Below are 17,543 nucleotides of genomic sequence, written 5' to 3'. Positions count from 1 at the left end.
CATGAGCGCATGATTTACTCTTACGTTCAGATTTCAGGGGTTTGTGGTTTTCTTAATCTTGGTTCATCCATTCATTTGCACCTTTTTAAGCAGTATTTAGCAGTGCCAGAAACCCACAAAGGGACAGCACATTTTAGCAACATGAATCTCACACAGCTAACACTAAGAACCCGTTTAGGAGAATTATATAAGATCACATGACAGCATGGAAGCTGGAGAAAATTATTTCTCATGCATGCGTCAAGCAAAAATTCTCATAATACCCTTCATTTCCAGGTATCATATGTACCCATCCCAGCATATTAGCCAGCAGGCAGCAATTTTGAGAAGCTGTTAAATTCCAAGCACCACATCCTTCTTTTCCCAACGGGAAATATTTTATACCATATATCGCTCCTTTCAATCACTAGGTCAATCTCTTCCCAACTAGGGCATTTCAATTAAGAGTCTGGGCGCTGAGTGTCTAGGTCAGGGGTGCTCAAACTTTCAACTTTAGGGATGCTGGACCTTTAACAAGTGTATAGAAGAGAGAATTTCAGCAGGTGTAGCTTGTCATCTGTAGGATGACAAGTTGCACCTGCTGCAATTCTCTCTTCTATACACTTGTTAAAGGTCCAGCATCCCTAAAATTGAAAGTTTGAGCACCCCTGGTCTAGCTTTTCCAAAAGTTCTCAAGATACAATTACAGGGAGACAGCCACAACTTAGCAGGACAGAAATAAAAAATAACCAAGCCACTAATTTAAAATAACCAAGCCCGACTATTGTTGCCTAAAATTGGGCGTCCACAATGGAACATTTGACTCTTGCACACAGTTCACACAACTAAGCTTCACAGGTACTTTGGCACATGCTCCAATGAACATCCACTAACCATAACCATTTTAGCAGAGTTCAAGACGTTAAAGCACAACAACCTTTCCAAATGACACAAACAATGGCAAGCCCCCTGAGAAAAATGGCTACTGCTCTGAATTCAAATGAACAGGTACATAATTTGGGAAAATGACTGATGATTACATAAATCTGCTTCACTGGCAACACTGACAACCATGCTGGAGAGGTTAAAAAAAAAAAAAAGATGACAACCACCCCATTGTTGTAACACAGGTAGGGCAAGCTGTAACTTTACCTAAACTGCAAATGCCCAGAGTCAACTATTCAGAGAGTCCTAGTCTCCAGAAGGATTAAAGGCTCATTATTTTCATACCTCCTACTGTTAGCAATCTCAGCCGCTCCTTGAAAACTGCAAGATCTGGGGAAGGAGGGAAAGGCGGGATGCAGAAAGGAGAAGACAGAGAGAGCCAGTCAAAGTTAGTTTTTTTTTCTTTTACAAAACCCCAAGAATTGTGAAAGTACTCAATATAAAGAGATAGTCAACCTTATACAGTAAAAAGTATCCACACAGTCAAAACCATGATAGGAGAGGGGGTTAGAATGGAGGATGACTATACTAATATGGAGAAAAATCCTCAAGTGAATCTTTCTGAAAGAGGCTGAGGAATAAAAAGTGTGGAAGTTACACTCATTCCCTAGATGAAAATACTGAAATTAAAAAAAATAGTATGGAGTACTGTATGGAACCACCTAACAAGATCTCTTCAGACTGTGCCCAGCCCAGATCACCAATGAACAAATGAAGGTCCTGTTATGGGTTTGATGCAGCTTAAAATATAAAATTTATTTATTACGCCTGTATCCTACACTTTCTCTAAGGAGCTCAAGGCAGCTTAGATGGCGATTTTATTCACACAGCAATCCTGTAGGGTTATTTGGGCTGAATGATTTGTCTGAGGTCAGCAAAGTTCCTATCTGAGCTTGTGTATTCTATATCCAATTCAACAACCCAATAGTTGCCTACTCTGCTTTGCCTATTATCTTCATTCAGAGTCAGCTTATCAAGGTGGGAATTACTGTCAATGGCTTGGCTAGGCTATTCAGGGTTTCAAGGCCACTTCCTAAAGAACAGCTTGCTAGCAAGACTTTGCCAACTGGAAATTAGTCTTGTACCACTGCAGTTGCTGAGGGCATGACTCATCCTCCTCAGTGCCCTGAAGGATTCTTTTCCTTAAGCAGAAGCCCTTCCAGTCATTCAGGAAGATGGGTCATAGCAACAATCCTTTGGAGCCAGCTGCTTTTTTATTGGAGCCTATCCCATGGGCTCAGAGTGCTTTTCTAAACGTTAGTGGTCCTGATCTCCAAGGGGTCCACAATCTAAAATAAAATGCACACAAGGCTTAAGGGAATAAATGATCAAATGAAATCAAAGTGACCCTGTAAACACATCCATTTTGAAAGAAAAGAATTCTCATTTCCAAGTGTACTTGTGATAATATCTCTATTGCAACGTTCAGGAGGCATGCTGATATTGGCTCACAGGTCCTGGAATAATTCTCCTCTCCAGCGACAGCACCAACCGCCTATAGCAACTGTTGAAAATGCTGCAGGGTGGGCTGGACTGGATGGGGAGCAGAGCTCAGTCCTCAGTATGACTGAGTCAGAGGATGCACATTCCAAGTTGGAGTTCAAAGACAGAATCTTGAGACACTGTGGCCACTGTGTCCAGAGAGCCAATCAACCAGTATGCCCAACAACAGAGGCCAACAGCTTTGAGTGTAGACAGCAGCCACAGCTCCCCTCCCTATGTTATACTGCCCCGGGCATAGAGCAATAAAGTGTTCTATGCTGGTCTGTGACCGTAATAAAGATTTGATTTGATAAAGAGTTCAGGTCTAGCAGCCACTAATATGGAGCTTTTCAGAACTGCACAGCATGGTAGGGGAAAGAGTAGGAAAGAGCCCTGAACAGTACCTGGTTCCTGTTTCAGTCCTCAAGACTTGAACAGAAACAGTCCTATTAGGAGCCAGGGATATGCAACAACAATTTTGCTGCAAGTTCCCACTTGTCAATATAGTGGGCCCCTCACAGCAGGGGTTTGGTTCTGGGATTCTGAATGGATACCCAAAAACGTGGGTGCTCAAATCCCTTGAACGTGGCACAATATTTGCAGATTATGAGCTTTAAGAGTCAGAGGTAGACTGACTGAACAATGGGTTGGTTGGCTGCTCCCATGCTGACAGATTCTGATGCATCTCTGGGTGGAGGGAGTTGCCAGGTGAGGAACTGTGAAAAGCAGAGGGAAGCACAACAAACCAGAGCCTGCAGTTGCACACAGTGCACTTTGAAGGGCAGTGCTGGCACCAGGAAGGAAGGAAAGTAGCATGGGGGGAGGAAATCCATGGTTCCAGAGCCCACAAATATGAAGGCCCCACTGTACGTCTTCACTCTTAGCATGCTGGTAAGCAAAACCGCTTATAATGTTTAGCCACCAGTCAGTTTGCTAGGTTTTGACCTAGAACAGCGGTCTTAAAAGGAAAGTATTTTCCATGTTTGAATCATTTGTTGGCAACCTTCAGTCTCGGAAGACTCTGGTATCGTGCTCTGGATGGTGGTTCTGGCACAGCGTCTAGTGTTGCTGAAAAGGCCGATTCGGGAGTGACAATCCCTTCCACAATGGGAGCAAGTGTAGTCTGTCCCTGGTCTGTCTCCCTGGCTATGCGCCTTCCTTCTTTGCCTCTTTGCCTCAGACTGTTGGCCAAGTGTCTTTTCAAACTGGGAAAGGCCATGCTGCAAAGCCTGCCTCCAAGCGGGCTGCTCAGAGGCCAGGGTTTCCCACCTGTTGAGGTCCACTCCTAAGGCCTTCAGATCCCTCTTGCAGATGTCCTTGTATCGCAGCTGTGGTCTACCTGTAGGGCGCTTTCCTTGCACGAGTTCTCCATAGAGGAGATCCTTTGGGATCCGGCCATCATCCATTCTCACGACATGACCGAGCCAACGCAAATGTATTAGGTTACCAACCTCATGCCAAACTGATGTTAGCTGAGGGCAACAGGAACATGTGTGTCACCACAGCCTCTGGTACATTGCGACTTCAGCACTTTATTTGGTTTTACCTACTTCTATTTTAGCAAATCTCTCAGAAATTCAACACTGTTTGCTATTGGATTTGAGAATCAAAAATGATGTGCCAATTGCCTGCTTGTGTATGCCACAGGGTGTGAATTGCACTCTTCAGTAAGGGGGGGAAAAAGCATCCTGACAGTGGAGGTAGTGCAGGGAGGGTTGCTTCAGGGCGCTGCAAATAGACAAACCGTGGCGATTTGCCTGGATAAAAAACTGCATTTGATTGGGACATTCCATTGTTTTGTGTTCAGTGGAAGTTCCCCCCCCACACACACACACACCAGAACAACTCTGAAAATTCAATAAAACAACAACAGGCAACCTGTGGCACATGCAGAATTTGGAGAGAGGGGCCCAACCCAACGAACAATTTGCCTGCTCGAGCCTCACTGAAATGAACTGGAAATGTGCCAGCTGCTCTGGTTTCTCTGAAGGAGAAAAGCCAGTCAGTGAACTTCGGCAGACTTGCTTGCTTTTTACCTGTTGCCCACCTTCTGGCTCACTTGCTCGTTTGTTCTCACCCACAGCACAGCTCCTGCCTGGACTTTCAGGCTTTCTCTGGCTGCCCAATCAGCATGCAGGAGATTCTTAAAGCTGCAGGTTCCACTTTGCAAAATGCAAATGTAACCAATTCCAGCCTCTTTGTTGGCCACATCTTTTACTTGGGCCGCTGTGTGAGGCTCAGGGCAGCAGGGTCTTCTCCTGAGCAGCTGCTGTCTGTCTCCTCCAGCGCCACTGCACACATGAGACCCATTTGCAGCACACCAGTGCACTGTGACAGAGCGGTTGAAAACAACTGTTTTAAAAACTATTCCAGACCACTCCAGGAGTTAGGGGATGACAATGAGCTCGCTAGACCTTTAAGTTAAGTTTTACAGGTATCAAAATAGAGATAAGTGGCAGGAGAAGAAAGCACTATAATGAAGAAACTGAAAGTTGATCTTTTTTGTTATAGTCTTATATGGGGTATGGCGATGTGTCCACAAAGGGTGTCACAACGAACTCCTGCAATTTTAAATTTATCACTAACACCTCTGTCCTAAGTCATGATTTGAGAATGCAGTGGTGCAGTCACTTGAACTCACATGTTAGAAACAAACAAAACAGCAAGTCAGAACAAGGTTGGCACTTTACATTCCCAACTGTGTGGTTTGCTGAGATGTGAGAACCACTATGAAACTCATTGCTGAGTACACAGGACTTAGAAGCAGCACTGCATAGCAAGGTGAACCTCCTTCATAGAAACCATAATTAGCTGATTAACAGCAAATGAATGTTTTGCTGTTGAAAGCTAGATAACACTGCAGTCATCATTTCCTTTTGGAAATGGTGGGCAGGAGGTCTGGTCTAGAGGGTAGAGCCTCCGTTTGCCTGAAGAGAACATCTGCAGGTCGCCAGTTCGAGGCCACCGGCACCGTGCGACCTTGAAGCAGCTGACAAGCTGAGCTGAGTTATTCCATCTGCTCTGAGCATGGGAGGATGGAGGCCAGATCAGAAAGAAACATCTGAATTGTTGTGGCTCTTGAAAGATAGAGCCTTCTTTCAATTGTAAAAATCCCTATGGGGATTTAAATAGCCTGCCTATGTAAACCGCCTTGAATAAAGTCTGAGGAGAAATCTGAGGACCTAGAAAGGCGGTATATAAATACTTGTATTATTATTATTATTATTTTGGAGGGAGGAGGAGGAACATGAGGCTGCCCAAACACAACTACTTTAAAATCCTGAATTTCTGCACTGTTTTCTATGTCTCTCACTTTGGTCCTGGGGAAGAAACGAAAGAGGGCTAAAGGAATCAGAATTTGGGTCAGCTGTGCACATCTGACAAACATGGACAGTATTGGAGGAAAGGAAAACACACACACAGAGTGCTGAGGAGGAGGAGAGAGAAGGGAACTGGCCTACTCAAACCGCTAGAAGCTCATGAGGCGTGGGAATATATTATATGACACGACATTCCCCTCCTTGAATTACACAGGAATGTTTCAGGCTTAGGGAAAGAAACAGAACCACTCTCTCTCATCAGCACAATTCAGTGACCTTTCCCGTGACTAGGCAAAGCAAAATTATGCATATGTTAACAATATATAGAACATTTGAATTGTATAAATTTATGCAGATGTCAGAATTCATCTTTCCTTGCCACAGGAAAGTGTAAAAAATTGTTGGGGTTTTTTTTTCTTTTAAAAAGAGCACAGAGTAAGTACTGCTATTCCACCTTGGAGAGAAACAAACTCTTATATATGGGTTATTAAATATTTTGGTCCTGATGGCAATATATACAAAGGTACAGCTTCTCTAACTGAGTCTGTACTAATGCATTGGCACATGTAGGTTAGCAAGGGAGGGGGCATCTCAAGCTCTCTCAGTATAGCTTTGGTACTGTTCCCAGTCCAGCAAGATTGAATAATACATAACTAAAAAGCTCCAGAACTATCCATAGCGAGTTGTGTAAGTAACTGAATCATAATCTATTCATTTATTAAGTTTGCAACCCCCCCCTTTGCACATAGGTCAGCCACATGACCAGCTCTGCATCTATCCTAACACAGATTCACTTCCAAAAATAGGACGATCCTTCGAGCCAGAACAGGTTCTCCAAAGCGTTTAACACCATTTTCTTCTATGGAAGTTAGCACATTTACATTCAGCAATACTAAAGTCTTAAGAGTCGCATCTATAAGTAACTGGAAACTGGTTGTGTTATTACTCTAAACACCTGCTATCTAAAAGTAGCATTCCTATAGTACAAATATAGTCATAGGATATTATTAGCAATAGAAATAACACAGATACTAAAATAGCAGTAAATGGGTGGTAGATTCAGATTTTCTACCTTATATCGGCCACACCAATAACATTTTCACCAAGAACTTCCAATGCCATCTGAATTTCCTACCCTTCAAGGCACTGTAGATGCAAGGGATGGCACCAGGATGCAGGTCTCCTGTTGTCTTGTGAGCTTCCTGAGGCATTTGGTGGGCCACTGAGAGATACTGGAAGCTGGACTAGCTGGGCCTATGGCCTGATCCAGCGGGGCTGTTCTTATGTTCTATGAAGAGATTCTGCTGCCCCATACTTGACATGCTTTCTGAAAAGGGTTCAATTATCTGATGCGTTTACTTAACAAGTAACCCTGAGAGACTGTGTATAATTGCAGAAAGTGTAATATTTCACATGGAAGGAACTCTGCAAGCTATACTAGAAATCCCTAAAGGAATACCTGTTAAGACCCCTGGAAGTTATCTACCTTGCTCCAGTAACAACTATGATGTAAAAAGGGAATGGTCATAATGTTAACTACTAGTCAAAAGGTTACAGTACACCCATATGCACTGCATATGTTCATGGACACTTTTTTCCTCCCTTGGATAGCTGCCACTGCACCAAAATACGTTGTATGAGCATGTCAATTCTGCAAGTCTTTGCAACACTTCATATTTATATTACATGCACACATACACTAATCACTGTTCAACTGTGAAAGGGGTTAGTGTTCATTATTATTGCTCTATGCTAAGTTAGAAGCATGCTACTTAGAAGCTTGCGGAGCCAGGTTTTTTAAACCTGTGGAAAGCACCAGCAATCAAGAGAGCTCAGCCACCATCTGTACTACACTCCAAAAAAAAGTGGCAACATACAGTGATAAGAATTAAGAGCAGATCGAGTTGGACTGGAGAGTTGAAATACCGCTCAGCACACACACCTTCATCTGAACATCAATCATGCATTTTCCAGCCAAAGATCCCATCCTTTCAGTTTCTTGATTAGATGTGGGAATACATTCCAAAGCTTCCTTGGCATGATCACAGACAGGGTCAGTTCCTCAAGATTTTAGGGCAAGCTGCATAACTAAGGACTACGCATGAACTGATGAGGAGGGGCTGCCATGAAAACTACCTGAAGGCTTCTGAAAAATGTCCCCCTTCCCATCCTAAACACTAATATCGTTGCAGAGCTCCAAGCTGGTGAAGCATCACCAAGTATGCCAAGCAAGAGCCCCTGCTGACCTTTCAAATGCTAAAGGGCGGTCAAGGAAGAAAGTCTGGGCTTTCCATGACCTTGAAATGGTTCTCATTTCCTCAAAGAGGCAAATAGCTTGCATAACTAACCTAGTTAGGTCTGTTCCAACTGAACTGAAGAATTGAATGGAAAAGAGAACAAGCTGGCTTGTAGTGTATTTATATAACAACTTGTGGCCGCAGTGGTAAGCAACTAGGGACAGGACATCTTTGCTGCCTTTTAATTTGCAAGAGTGATCATTATGAAGGAAACTTAAGACCTTTCCCTTCACACTTAGCAAAGCAGTCTATCTAGAAGCTGTGAAAGTAAGAGAGGAGCTCAAGCAATGCGGCACTAACTGCTCTCAGAGCCCTCACCCAGTTTGTCTGCGGAAGTGATAATATCAGCTGGAACGGAAGAGTCCAGATCAGCATCCAAGATGCCCAGTGGGTCGAGCTGTGCTACATGATGCCCTCGAATCTATGAAATGGTCCAGGAATGAAGAGGCAAGTGGATACCAAGAGGGGAAGGGAGGTGAAAAGGAAAGGGGTATAAAATTCCATTAGAATTAATTTGCAGAGCAATTCTCACCAACGTTCGGAGAATCAGTTACTGTCGAATCATCAAAATTTACACAACTAATGCCGAGAGGATCAAGCTTGGCAATGTGGTGACCCCTGACCTGGAAGTAACAACAAAGTGAGTCAGCACACAAAGTTGGTTATCAAGCATCTTTCATGATTTGCAAGGCCCGATACAAAGGCTACTTAGAGACCAATGCTCAGGAGTCCAAGAGCAAATCTGAACACAGATCCCATTCTGCACCATAATTCATATACGAGCTGAATTTTTCCATAAGGTAAACAGAGTGAGCATGTTGGAACGCTACAAAATCTTGGGCAAAGAAGGTTTATATGGGACTCGTTACAAATATAGTCAGGAAGCATTTATAAATGGTGGACATAAAACCAGTCACTCCATTTGGCAGAGGAATTTAATGGGTGTGCCTTCCAAATTAATGCCCAAAACCTTTGTTAATTTTTTGCCAATTATTTCTACAAAATGCAAGCATGAAGAATAAATCTTTTCCTTAACTGTACACAAGACTCTGTGATAAATGGATCCTTTAATTTTATCATCGCTTTGATATTTGTTGTGCTAGATGTTAAGAATCTTTTTTTTAAAATAGGGATATAATCAGAAATGCCTAGGCTTTCATGTCCTTATTCTACAGTGGGGTGCCCAAATCCTGGCCCTGGGGCCACTTGCAACCCTCGAAGCCTCTCAATGTGGCCCTCAGGGAGCCCCCAGTCTCCAATGAGCCTCTGGCCCTCCGGAGATTTGTTGAAGACCGCACTGGCCCGACGCAACTGCTCTCAGCATGAGGGCAACTGTTTGACCTCTCATGTGAGCTGTGGGATGAGGGCTCCCTCCACTGCTTGCTGTTTCATGTCTGTAATGCAGTAGCGGCAGCAAAGGAAAGGCTAGCCTTGCTTTGTGCAAGGCCTTTTATAGGCCTTGAGATATTGCAAGACCTTCATTCATTCATAGAAGTTCATCTTTAATATATTCATTTATGTAAACTTATTAAATTTATTCAAATTTCAAATGTAAATTCTTTTTTCCCCCGGCCCCCGACACAGTGCCAGAGAGATGATGTGGCCCTCCTGCCAAAAACTTTGGACACCCGTTCTACAGGTTTAAAGGCCTTCCAAGGTCATCCTTTTAATTATCATCTTTTGTAAAGTAGTGCAATAAAGTATTAGTAGCTGAAGCTAATAAATTGGATCTGTGTGGTAAAGGCAGCTCTATTATTCTTTTCACCAAAGACGTTCACAAAGCAGTTTACATAAGAAAAAAAATAAGTTACTGGGTCTCTGTCCCAAAGATCTCATAATCTTTAAAAAGATGCAGAAAACACACAAGCCAGTGTCTACTTACCAGTTTCCTTGTTTGTAGAACTTGAGTTGTAAGATACACAAACAATCAAAATTAAGGGGTTACAACAGGAAACATTTGTCCCAAGAGGTTTAACTCTGAAGGATGTGATCATCTGTGCTCTTTTCAGCAACACATTCACATCCTTTCGGGGCATATTGGTAAGAACATTCATAACTCTGTGAATTTCAGTGCAGTCACCATGTTGTAGCCAAAACGGTGTCCTGTGGCACCTTAAAGGTTAACATGTTTATTGTCCCATTAAATTTTCAGACTCCTGTATCATATCATATACAGTAGATCTAAACATTTATAAACAGTAACAAAAAAGTTGAATGAGTAAATGGTTCCCTGCACACAAAGGGCTCGTCATTTGAAAAAGAAGGAAGACACCAGCCACAGAGAGGGAAACTATGCTGAAATGAACAGGAACAGTTGCTCTCCCTCTGCTAAGGAAAACCACCACTGAAAATGGTGCCTCTTTGTTCAGTCAGCACAGTCTGCAAGAAGCCCATTTTCAGAAAGGGATAAAAAAAGGTTGTTTTGTTTCAGAGTCTCATTGAAGCTGATGTGATCACTGATGAAGACAGGACTAAACAGAGGAACATTTCTGCAGCTCTCAAACAAAAGTTTCAGTTGCAACTGCAGCTTGTTAAATCCTTTTTATGATCAAAAAGGGCTAAGCCTATTTTAATGGCTGAATACTGTGTTCTGACACTTATTCAAATGGATTCTTAAATAGTCAGGTTTATGAGGACTGCAGCAGACTTTAGCAAGTCAAGATCTACTTTCAGTTTTGGACATATACACTAGATCAGTGGTTCCCAAACTATGGGTTGGGGCCCACCAGTGGGTCATGACCTGGTTTTTAGTGGGTTGCAAAACTGACAAGCTAATAGCTAACAAGGAAAACGTACTGAGCCCTATGGAAGCTGAAACAGAGCAGCGTGTGTATGTTTTCTCATGTATAGATGACTGTGCCTCGGTCCACTTTGAAGGGCAGGTCTAGGAGGTGACGATTTGATGGATGCAAGCCCCAACAAACTCTTGAGAAGGAAGTCTCCCCCCTCCAAGCTCTCAAGGAATATGAATCAAGTCCTAAGGAAAGTGAAACTAAGCCAAACATGTGAATTTACTCATGAGTAGGTGACCGAGGCTTGGATCTTACTGAAGGCCAGGCAATGGGGAAAGCAAGGTCACCAGAATGGCTCCAATCCAATAAACCTCTTGTAAGGCTGGGAGGGTCCCGATACAGTGTTTTAAAAAGTGGTCCCAGTGCTAAAGTTTGGGAACCACTGCACTAGATGCTTCAAGTTGGCAGAACCTCTCTTGCTATATCAAATAGATTTGTTAGAGCTGCTGATTCAGGTGGGAAACAGAGTCTTTCACTAGACTTGGGGCTAGCAAAATTAATGCTATGCCTTTACTCACACACACACCTCAGACAAATAAAGCCTTACCTGATATGCCCTGATAAGAGACTGGACTGCGAGATGATCTTCCACCAGTTTATCTACATTTGGCTGTGCTTGGACCAGAGACTGTGTATGTGTCAGCGTCAACAGGCTGGTGCTTAAAGGAGGGGGGCTTTGGTAAGCAGTACCTGGAGCAGCTCCAGCATTGGCATTGCGAAAGAATATGTCCCATGACTAAAAAAAAAAATTAAAAAAAGAGAACTCAATTTCTCTTCTTCAACTCTGTCAAATGTAGCTTGATGTCTTTTTCCATCACAACAATTAACTTTGCTTATTATATAACGCTAAGAGATCATCCAAATGTAGAGTAAGCTCATTTCAGTATTTTCTTTTCTCCATACAGTGAGGCTAACAGTAGCTTGGGTAGAGATTTCGATATTGGAAAGTGATGAGGAAATGCTGATCAAATTCTGAGACTCCTATAATTGCCTTAAAACAAAATAAAAAAAATCAGGCAATTCAGTCACAGATCTTCCACAACACACAGTTTGAACCTCATGTAAACTTTAAAGAGGACTGGGGAGTAAGAGGCTTGACACCAAGTTTCTCAGTCTTGAGCAGGTATTTTTGATTTTCCAAGCCTGACTTCTGATTATTTTTCACCTAACAAAATGTTTAAACAGTGTCTTCCTAGCAAAGGATGTGGAATCAAGAACAAAGCCATCAACTGTCTGTGAGTAACAGCAGCAGATAGGAAACAAGGGCAGGACATTTTCAGTTCGGTAACTTGCCTTTAACCTTGTCCCAATGGCTGCCACTTCAGAAACTACGGCACGGTCCCAGACAGTTTGCGATTACTTGCCTTCAAGTAATTTGCAACTACCATTCCAGTGACCAAAAAGTCACAAGGCACTTATTCTCAACTCCACCCATGTATCTCAGTGAATTAGTGACCTACACACTACTCCCCATTATTAATATTCCAGAGAACCCACCCAAGCCAGAAAAAGGCCAACAATGGCCACCGCACATGGTGTTATTAGGAGTCTCTCACCAAAGGCACACATACAATCAACATGCAGTAGCCTTTACAGGGTGTTTAAAACTGGTACAGCATAGCGACTAAAAGAATGAGCTAGGAATCAGAAATTCCGAAGTTCAAACAGAGTTTCTGCTATGAATTACGCAGTCACTTTTTACACACTTAGCTAATCATATGGGGATAATAATACTGGCCCAACTTTCAAACTGTCATTAAGTATGACACAATGATGTATGAAAAGCGCTTTAAACACTAAAAAGTGCTATACAAATGACAGGAATAAAAGTTTATCAGAAAAACTGGCCACACTATTAAGTCATTTGGAGAGACAAGAAGCACTTGAACAAGACCATGTATCCAGCCCCACAAGACAGCATATTCTTCCTTGGCAAAAGCATCGTGTGCATTCAAGTCTGCTTCATACCGTAGTAGTACTAATCCTGGTCAGGTTCTACTGAAGCTATTTCCGGCATGAAACAGTAAGTCACAAGACTGCAGAAGAGCTCAAGTCAAGACACGCAGTAACAAAGGCTTGGAAACAAAATGCCCACATGACCAGCTCTGCATAACCAAAAGAGGTTTTGGTAAGCAGCTGCCCGCACACCCCTCACCACACAGCAAACCTCCTTTGAAAACAAGGGGAATATTGCTGAATGCCTTGGGAGTCTGGTTGGCCAGGATGCAGGATATGTTTTTTCAATTGCTAAACTCCTAACCTTGGAAGACCTGATCAACTCCTTCTTTACTTTTTTTTTTTTAACATGCTGTCAAAGCCATTTTGATTTGCTGCATCTTTGGTCTGGGTTCATTCTTTCTTTGATATGGCTTTAGAATTTTAGATTAGCTCTTTATCCAATAGCATTGTTTCATGGACTGTATACTGTTTCAATGGATATTTGGGAGCTGCCTTAAGGACTCCCCATGAAGAACCAATAAGAAAGATACATCTCTCTCTCTGACACACACACACACACACACACACACACACACACTTCATAACAGTCCTTAACAACTAGCTGGACAGAAAAATGTTGCTTAAAGGAAAAAGATCAAACGTTTCTTTGATGGGACCAAATAAGTATCTTAAACATACATCATTGGCCATGCTCATAGTTTGGACTAATCTAAAGTTAGCTCTTGCAAGGTTAACTATACACATAAAAAAATAAACCACACACAAATAATTTTGGAAAATACACATCCTGCCCCCCAGCCCGGTATCAGAGTAGTGAATGCTCAAAAGGCCAGAACAAAATCTTTATATTCTCATTCTGACATACATTTTTCCATTATTATCAATGGGATATTTTATATGTAGCACTGATTCAGGATGCTCTTGAACTAGAGGGCAAAGACTACTAGAAATCCTCCAACAGGCTTCTCTATTACCTCCCTGACATTTTCCTTACTTGGCTCAGAAGGCAAACTTTCATGAAGTGACCTAAATTTAAGGTGACCTGACATTTGGTCAAAAGGCCCTGTGCAGTTAGTCAATAGTTTTCAGGGCAGAGAAGGTCTGAGCCGATCCTATTATTTTGTCAGCAAAATGAATTTTAATTGTCTCAAGGAAATACTTGTACTAGGGCAGGGCAGTTTCAAGTGACTCACCTAAGGAGACTGAAAATATGTCTTCATTCTCCGGCTGCTGCCAGATTTTCCAAAGCTACAAGGAAAAGCTGATTGACTAACTCATCAGAAAATCTGAAAACACACATACACAAACACACACCCACACACACCTGTATGGCACAGATGTAGCTAAAAGCTTCTATGAACCACACCCTTCCACAGTTCTTGTTGAAGACATTTAACGTGGTTTACTTAACTGTTAATATTCTCCAATAGGGAGCAGTATCCAGGTTTCAAAGAAGATGGCAGCACCTGAATTTGGAACTCTAATCTAGAAAGTAGGGATGGATCTCTCCCTCATGGTTTTTAAGCAAAGTGTAAAGGCATCTTTGTCTCAACTAGCCTTCTGCTTATAAGGCTGTCTACTTTTAACATCTGACATTCAAATTTCAGATATGTATCTTTTTATGATCCAGCTAAATACTGCTTCATTATTTTATATGACAACAAAATATTACAAAATATTTTTGTAACCCAGCCTGGTTGCCCCTGCCAGGGCATGATGTTCAAAAAAAAAAATCAGTAGAAGAACTGCTGAGAAAGGACAGAGAGAGAATCACAAGATGAGAGGAATTACTGGAATCAATGGGTGTATATCCACCATTTTTTATATACAACATTCTTGTGTTTGTGTACAGCACAAGAATGCTCATTTTCTGAATAAAAGCAAGTTTAAAGACTTTAAGGTGGTCACAGTATTTTATAAAAATGCATCATGAGTGATGTCCCAGGCATTGTCTAACAGGTGCCCATGACACTCAAAACCATAATCCACATGGTCCCTCCAATTCGTAGGTTACAAGTATACCCTGAATTCTTCAAGCAAGTATATTTTACTGCTTTTACCTATATGAGAAGCACTTGAGGGAAGATGTTCAGATACAGCACACCAGGCCACAACTGCATATGTGATCGGATAAAACAATCATCCAGCAACGTCTTAAGGAAAGTGCTACGTCTTGTATCAAAAGCCACAATCTGTGTTCAGACAGGGGCTTAAACCCTTAGGCCAGGGGTGCTCAATAGGTGGATCGCGATCTACCGGTAGATCGCGAGGCAAAATGAGTAGATCGCGGAGTGCCGACCCCCCCCCTTCAGGTGCCTCTGGGAGGAAACGCCGGGAGTAAGGCCCATTGTACTCAATGGGGCTTACTCCCAGGTAAGTGTGGCTAGGATTGCAGCCTCACAGCCTATTCCTAGGCATGTCTACTCAGGAGTAAGTCCTGTTATACTCAGTGGGGCTCAAGGTACACCAACATACATTGTACACATAAATGTTATATGTTATGATAGCGCGAACATTGTAAAAAAAACTCTGGTAGATCTCCGGGCCTTGGTGGGTTTCAAAGTAGCTCTCGAGCCAAAAAAGTGTGAGCAGCCCTGCCTTAGGCCTTTCTCAAGGCTAGGGCTCTGCACTTTAGTCACTGGTAAAGCAGTGACCCTTTGCCATCGCCTTCTCTCTCCCTTTTTTTAATAAAGGGAAACATGACATCACCATATTGTAATTTCCCCTCCCCCTGGTGGCAACAAGAGAAGAGTTTGGGAAGAGGGAGAAATTTTGTAAGGACATTTGGGGGGCAGAAAGAGATTTGCTGCTTCCAGTGCTGGCCTTGCTTCAACTGTAATGTCTGTAGCTTTGGCCTAAAAACCCCTAGTTTTTACTTGCTTTAGAGCAGTGCTTCCCAAAGCACCTGGACCCACTTTTAAAAATGACAGTCCACTGCAACCCACAGAGCTTTAACTGACCCAAAAAGTGATCTAGAAAGAAATATCTTTATTTATTAATAAAAATAATTGGGGTTCTGGGCACCTGAGGCTGCTAGTGACCTTACATACAGTATGTGTGTATAGACATTTGCTAGACTCTCCCTAGAAATGGAGTTCAAGGACTGTTTCCCCAAACCTTTACATTCATCCTAGGGTACCCAGAAGGATGAACTGGAGAGCAAGATGTGCAGTTAGGGACTTCCAGGCCAGATAAAAGGCTGAAACTAGTTTCAAATGTGATCTACGTGCCAATTACTAGAGAAAATGGGAAAATGTGACATTTTAATTTGGGGGTCTGTAGATGGACCTCATACCACAAGTCAGCATTCCAGCCATGAGAGCAGTCTCTTCATCTGAATTGCCCACTGTTGCAATTTTCTTCTGCAAACTGGGCAAGGGTGATTGTAAAGCTTTTTTTTTTTTTTAATGTTTCAAAAACTTTTCACAATCCTCCATAAACTGGCTAGTGACTCACTGGTGGGTCCTGACCCACAGTTTGGGAAACACTGCTTTACAGGCTTAATATTCAAGTTGGGGAGGTGTGTTTGCTTCTCCCCAATATTAACAACATTTAAAATAGCAGAATAAGAACCAGTTGTAGTGCTGTACTAGTAGTAACATCAACTGCTGTGTCAAATATTTTTATTGCAGATTTATTAACTCTTCCTCCACCTACTGCTGCAATTTACTCCCACTCCCACCTGAGGTTACAATGAAAAAGTAGTGAGTGTAGTTAAATCTTTCCATACACTGGTTCCCCCTTGCCAATGCCCCCCTCCCCTGCTTTAGACAATGGCAGATAACAAGAATCCAGTGTTTGTCAAGTTCTGCCCTTGGTGTCACATTTCCACAGCAATGGAAGCCAAACAATACACAATGCACCGGTTATCACCAGTTCAACTCCAGGCATATAGGGTGAAGGAGAATGACGCAGGGGAATCATGTCGCACATCTCAGGGTCAATGCACACTGCCATTTAGGGTTAGCAGAAAGTCACAGAGGCTGGCCATTGTACTGATGTTTTCCAACAGATTATATGCTATGAATGGGAGTTAAAGAGCTGCTTAGATTTGTGTCAGTGGCCTGAACTAGCACAGCAGTAGGTTTTTACTACTGTTCTTTTAAGCAACAGGTCCATTGCCATATCCACCTGCTTTGGAGATGTGCTTCAGTTTACAAGTTTGCCATCTAGCAGGAAGGGACATTGTTTAAAGAAGAAACAGGCCATATGCTCACCTGATTGCATGGAAATTCTTTTGTTTTCGAGTCCAGGCTTGAACTTTTAATTGCCTTTGTTAAATATTATACACTAAAATCTACGTCACCTTTATTGCAGGTATTATCCTTTGCGAAAGGTTAACGTCAAACATATCTGAAACTACTTAGGAATGTCCTGAACTTTGGAATTTCTGACACTACTTTGGAACATCTTGAACTCCATCATACTTCAGACTGAACTGTGCCCTCCAACAAGCCCAGTTCAGTTTTGCACTGGTTTGCCCTGGAAGAGGAGCACTCTTTCCAAAACCGTGAGCTAACAGCTACTTGATCTCCCAGGCAGAGCTCTATGGCTACTACCACCACCACCACATTTGGGATCAAGGTCTTTTTCCATTTCTTTTCAAAGGATGTTATTTTTACAATGCCATTTTGATTTAACCAGGTCTCTTATTCGCCCAAGTCATTCATCTTTCCAAATGCAAGACCCTTGGGGAAAGGACAATTCACATTTGGGGGGGGGGGAACTACTTTATAAAAAGTTACTTTATCTAAAGCAAATTAGTTTAA

General features: G+C 42.4%; 1 protein-coding gene across 1 annotated transcript in view; it reads right to left on the bottom strand.

Annotated features, from left to right (window-relative positions):
* The window catches only part of OGDH (oxoglutarate dehydrogenase), a 56,707-nt gene that overhangs the window by 25,508 nt on the left and 13,656 nt on the right, over positions 1-17,543 (bottom strand). Inside the window, exons 3-4 of the mRNA XM_066639762.1 lie at positions 11,363-11,551; positions 8,342-8,444 (exon numbers count right to left, since the gene is read on the bottom strand). Coding sequence (XP_066495859.1) covers positions 8,342-8,444; positions 11,363-11,551 — 292 coding nt within the window. The remainder of the gene's footprint in view (positions 1-8,341; positions 8,445-11,362; positions 11,552-17,543) is intronic.

The sequence above is a fragment of the Tiliqua scincoides genome, chromosome 11, assembly GCF_035046505.1.
Source record: "Tiliqua scincoides isolate rTilSci1 chromosome 11, rTilSci1.hap2, whole genome shotgun sequence".
Taxonomy (NCBI): Eukaryota; Metazoa; Chordata; class Lepidosauria; order Squamata; family Scincidae; genus Tiliqua; species Tiliqua scincoides.
This window is presented reverse-complemented; position numbering and strand designations above follow the sequence as displayed.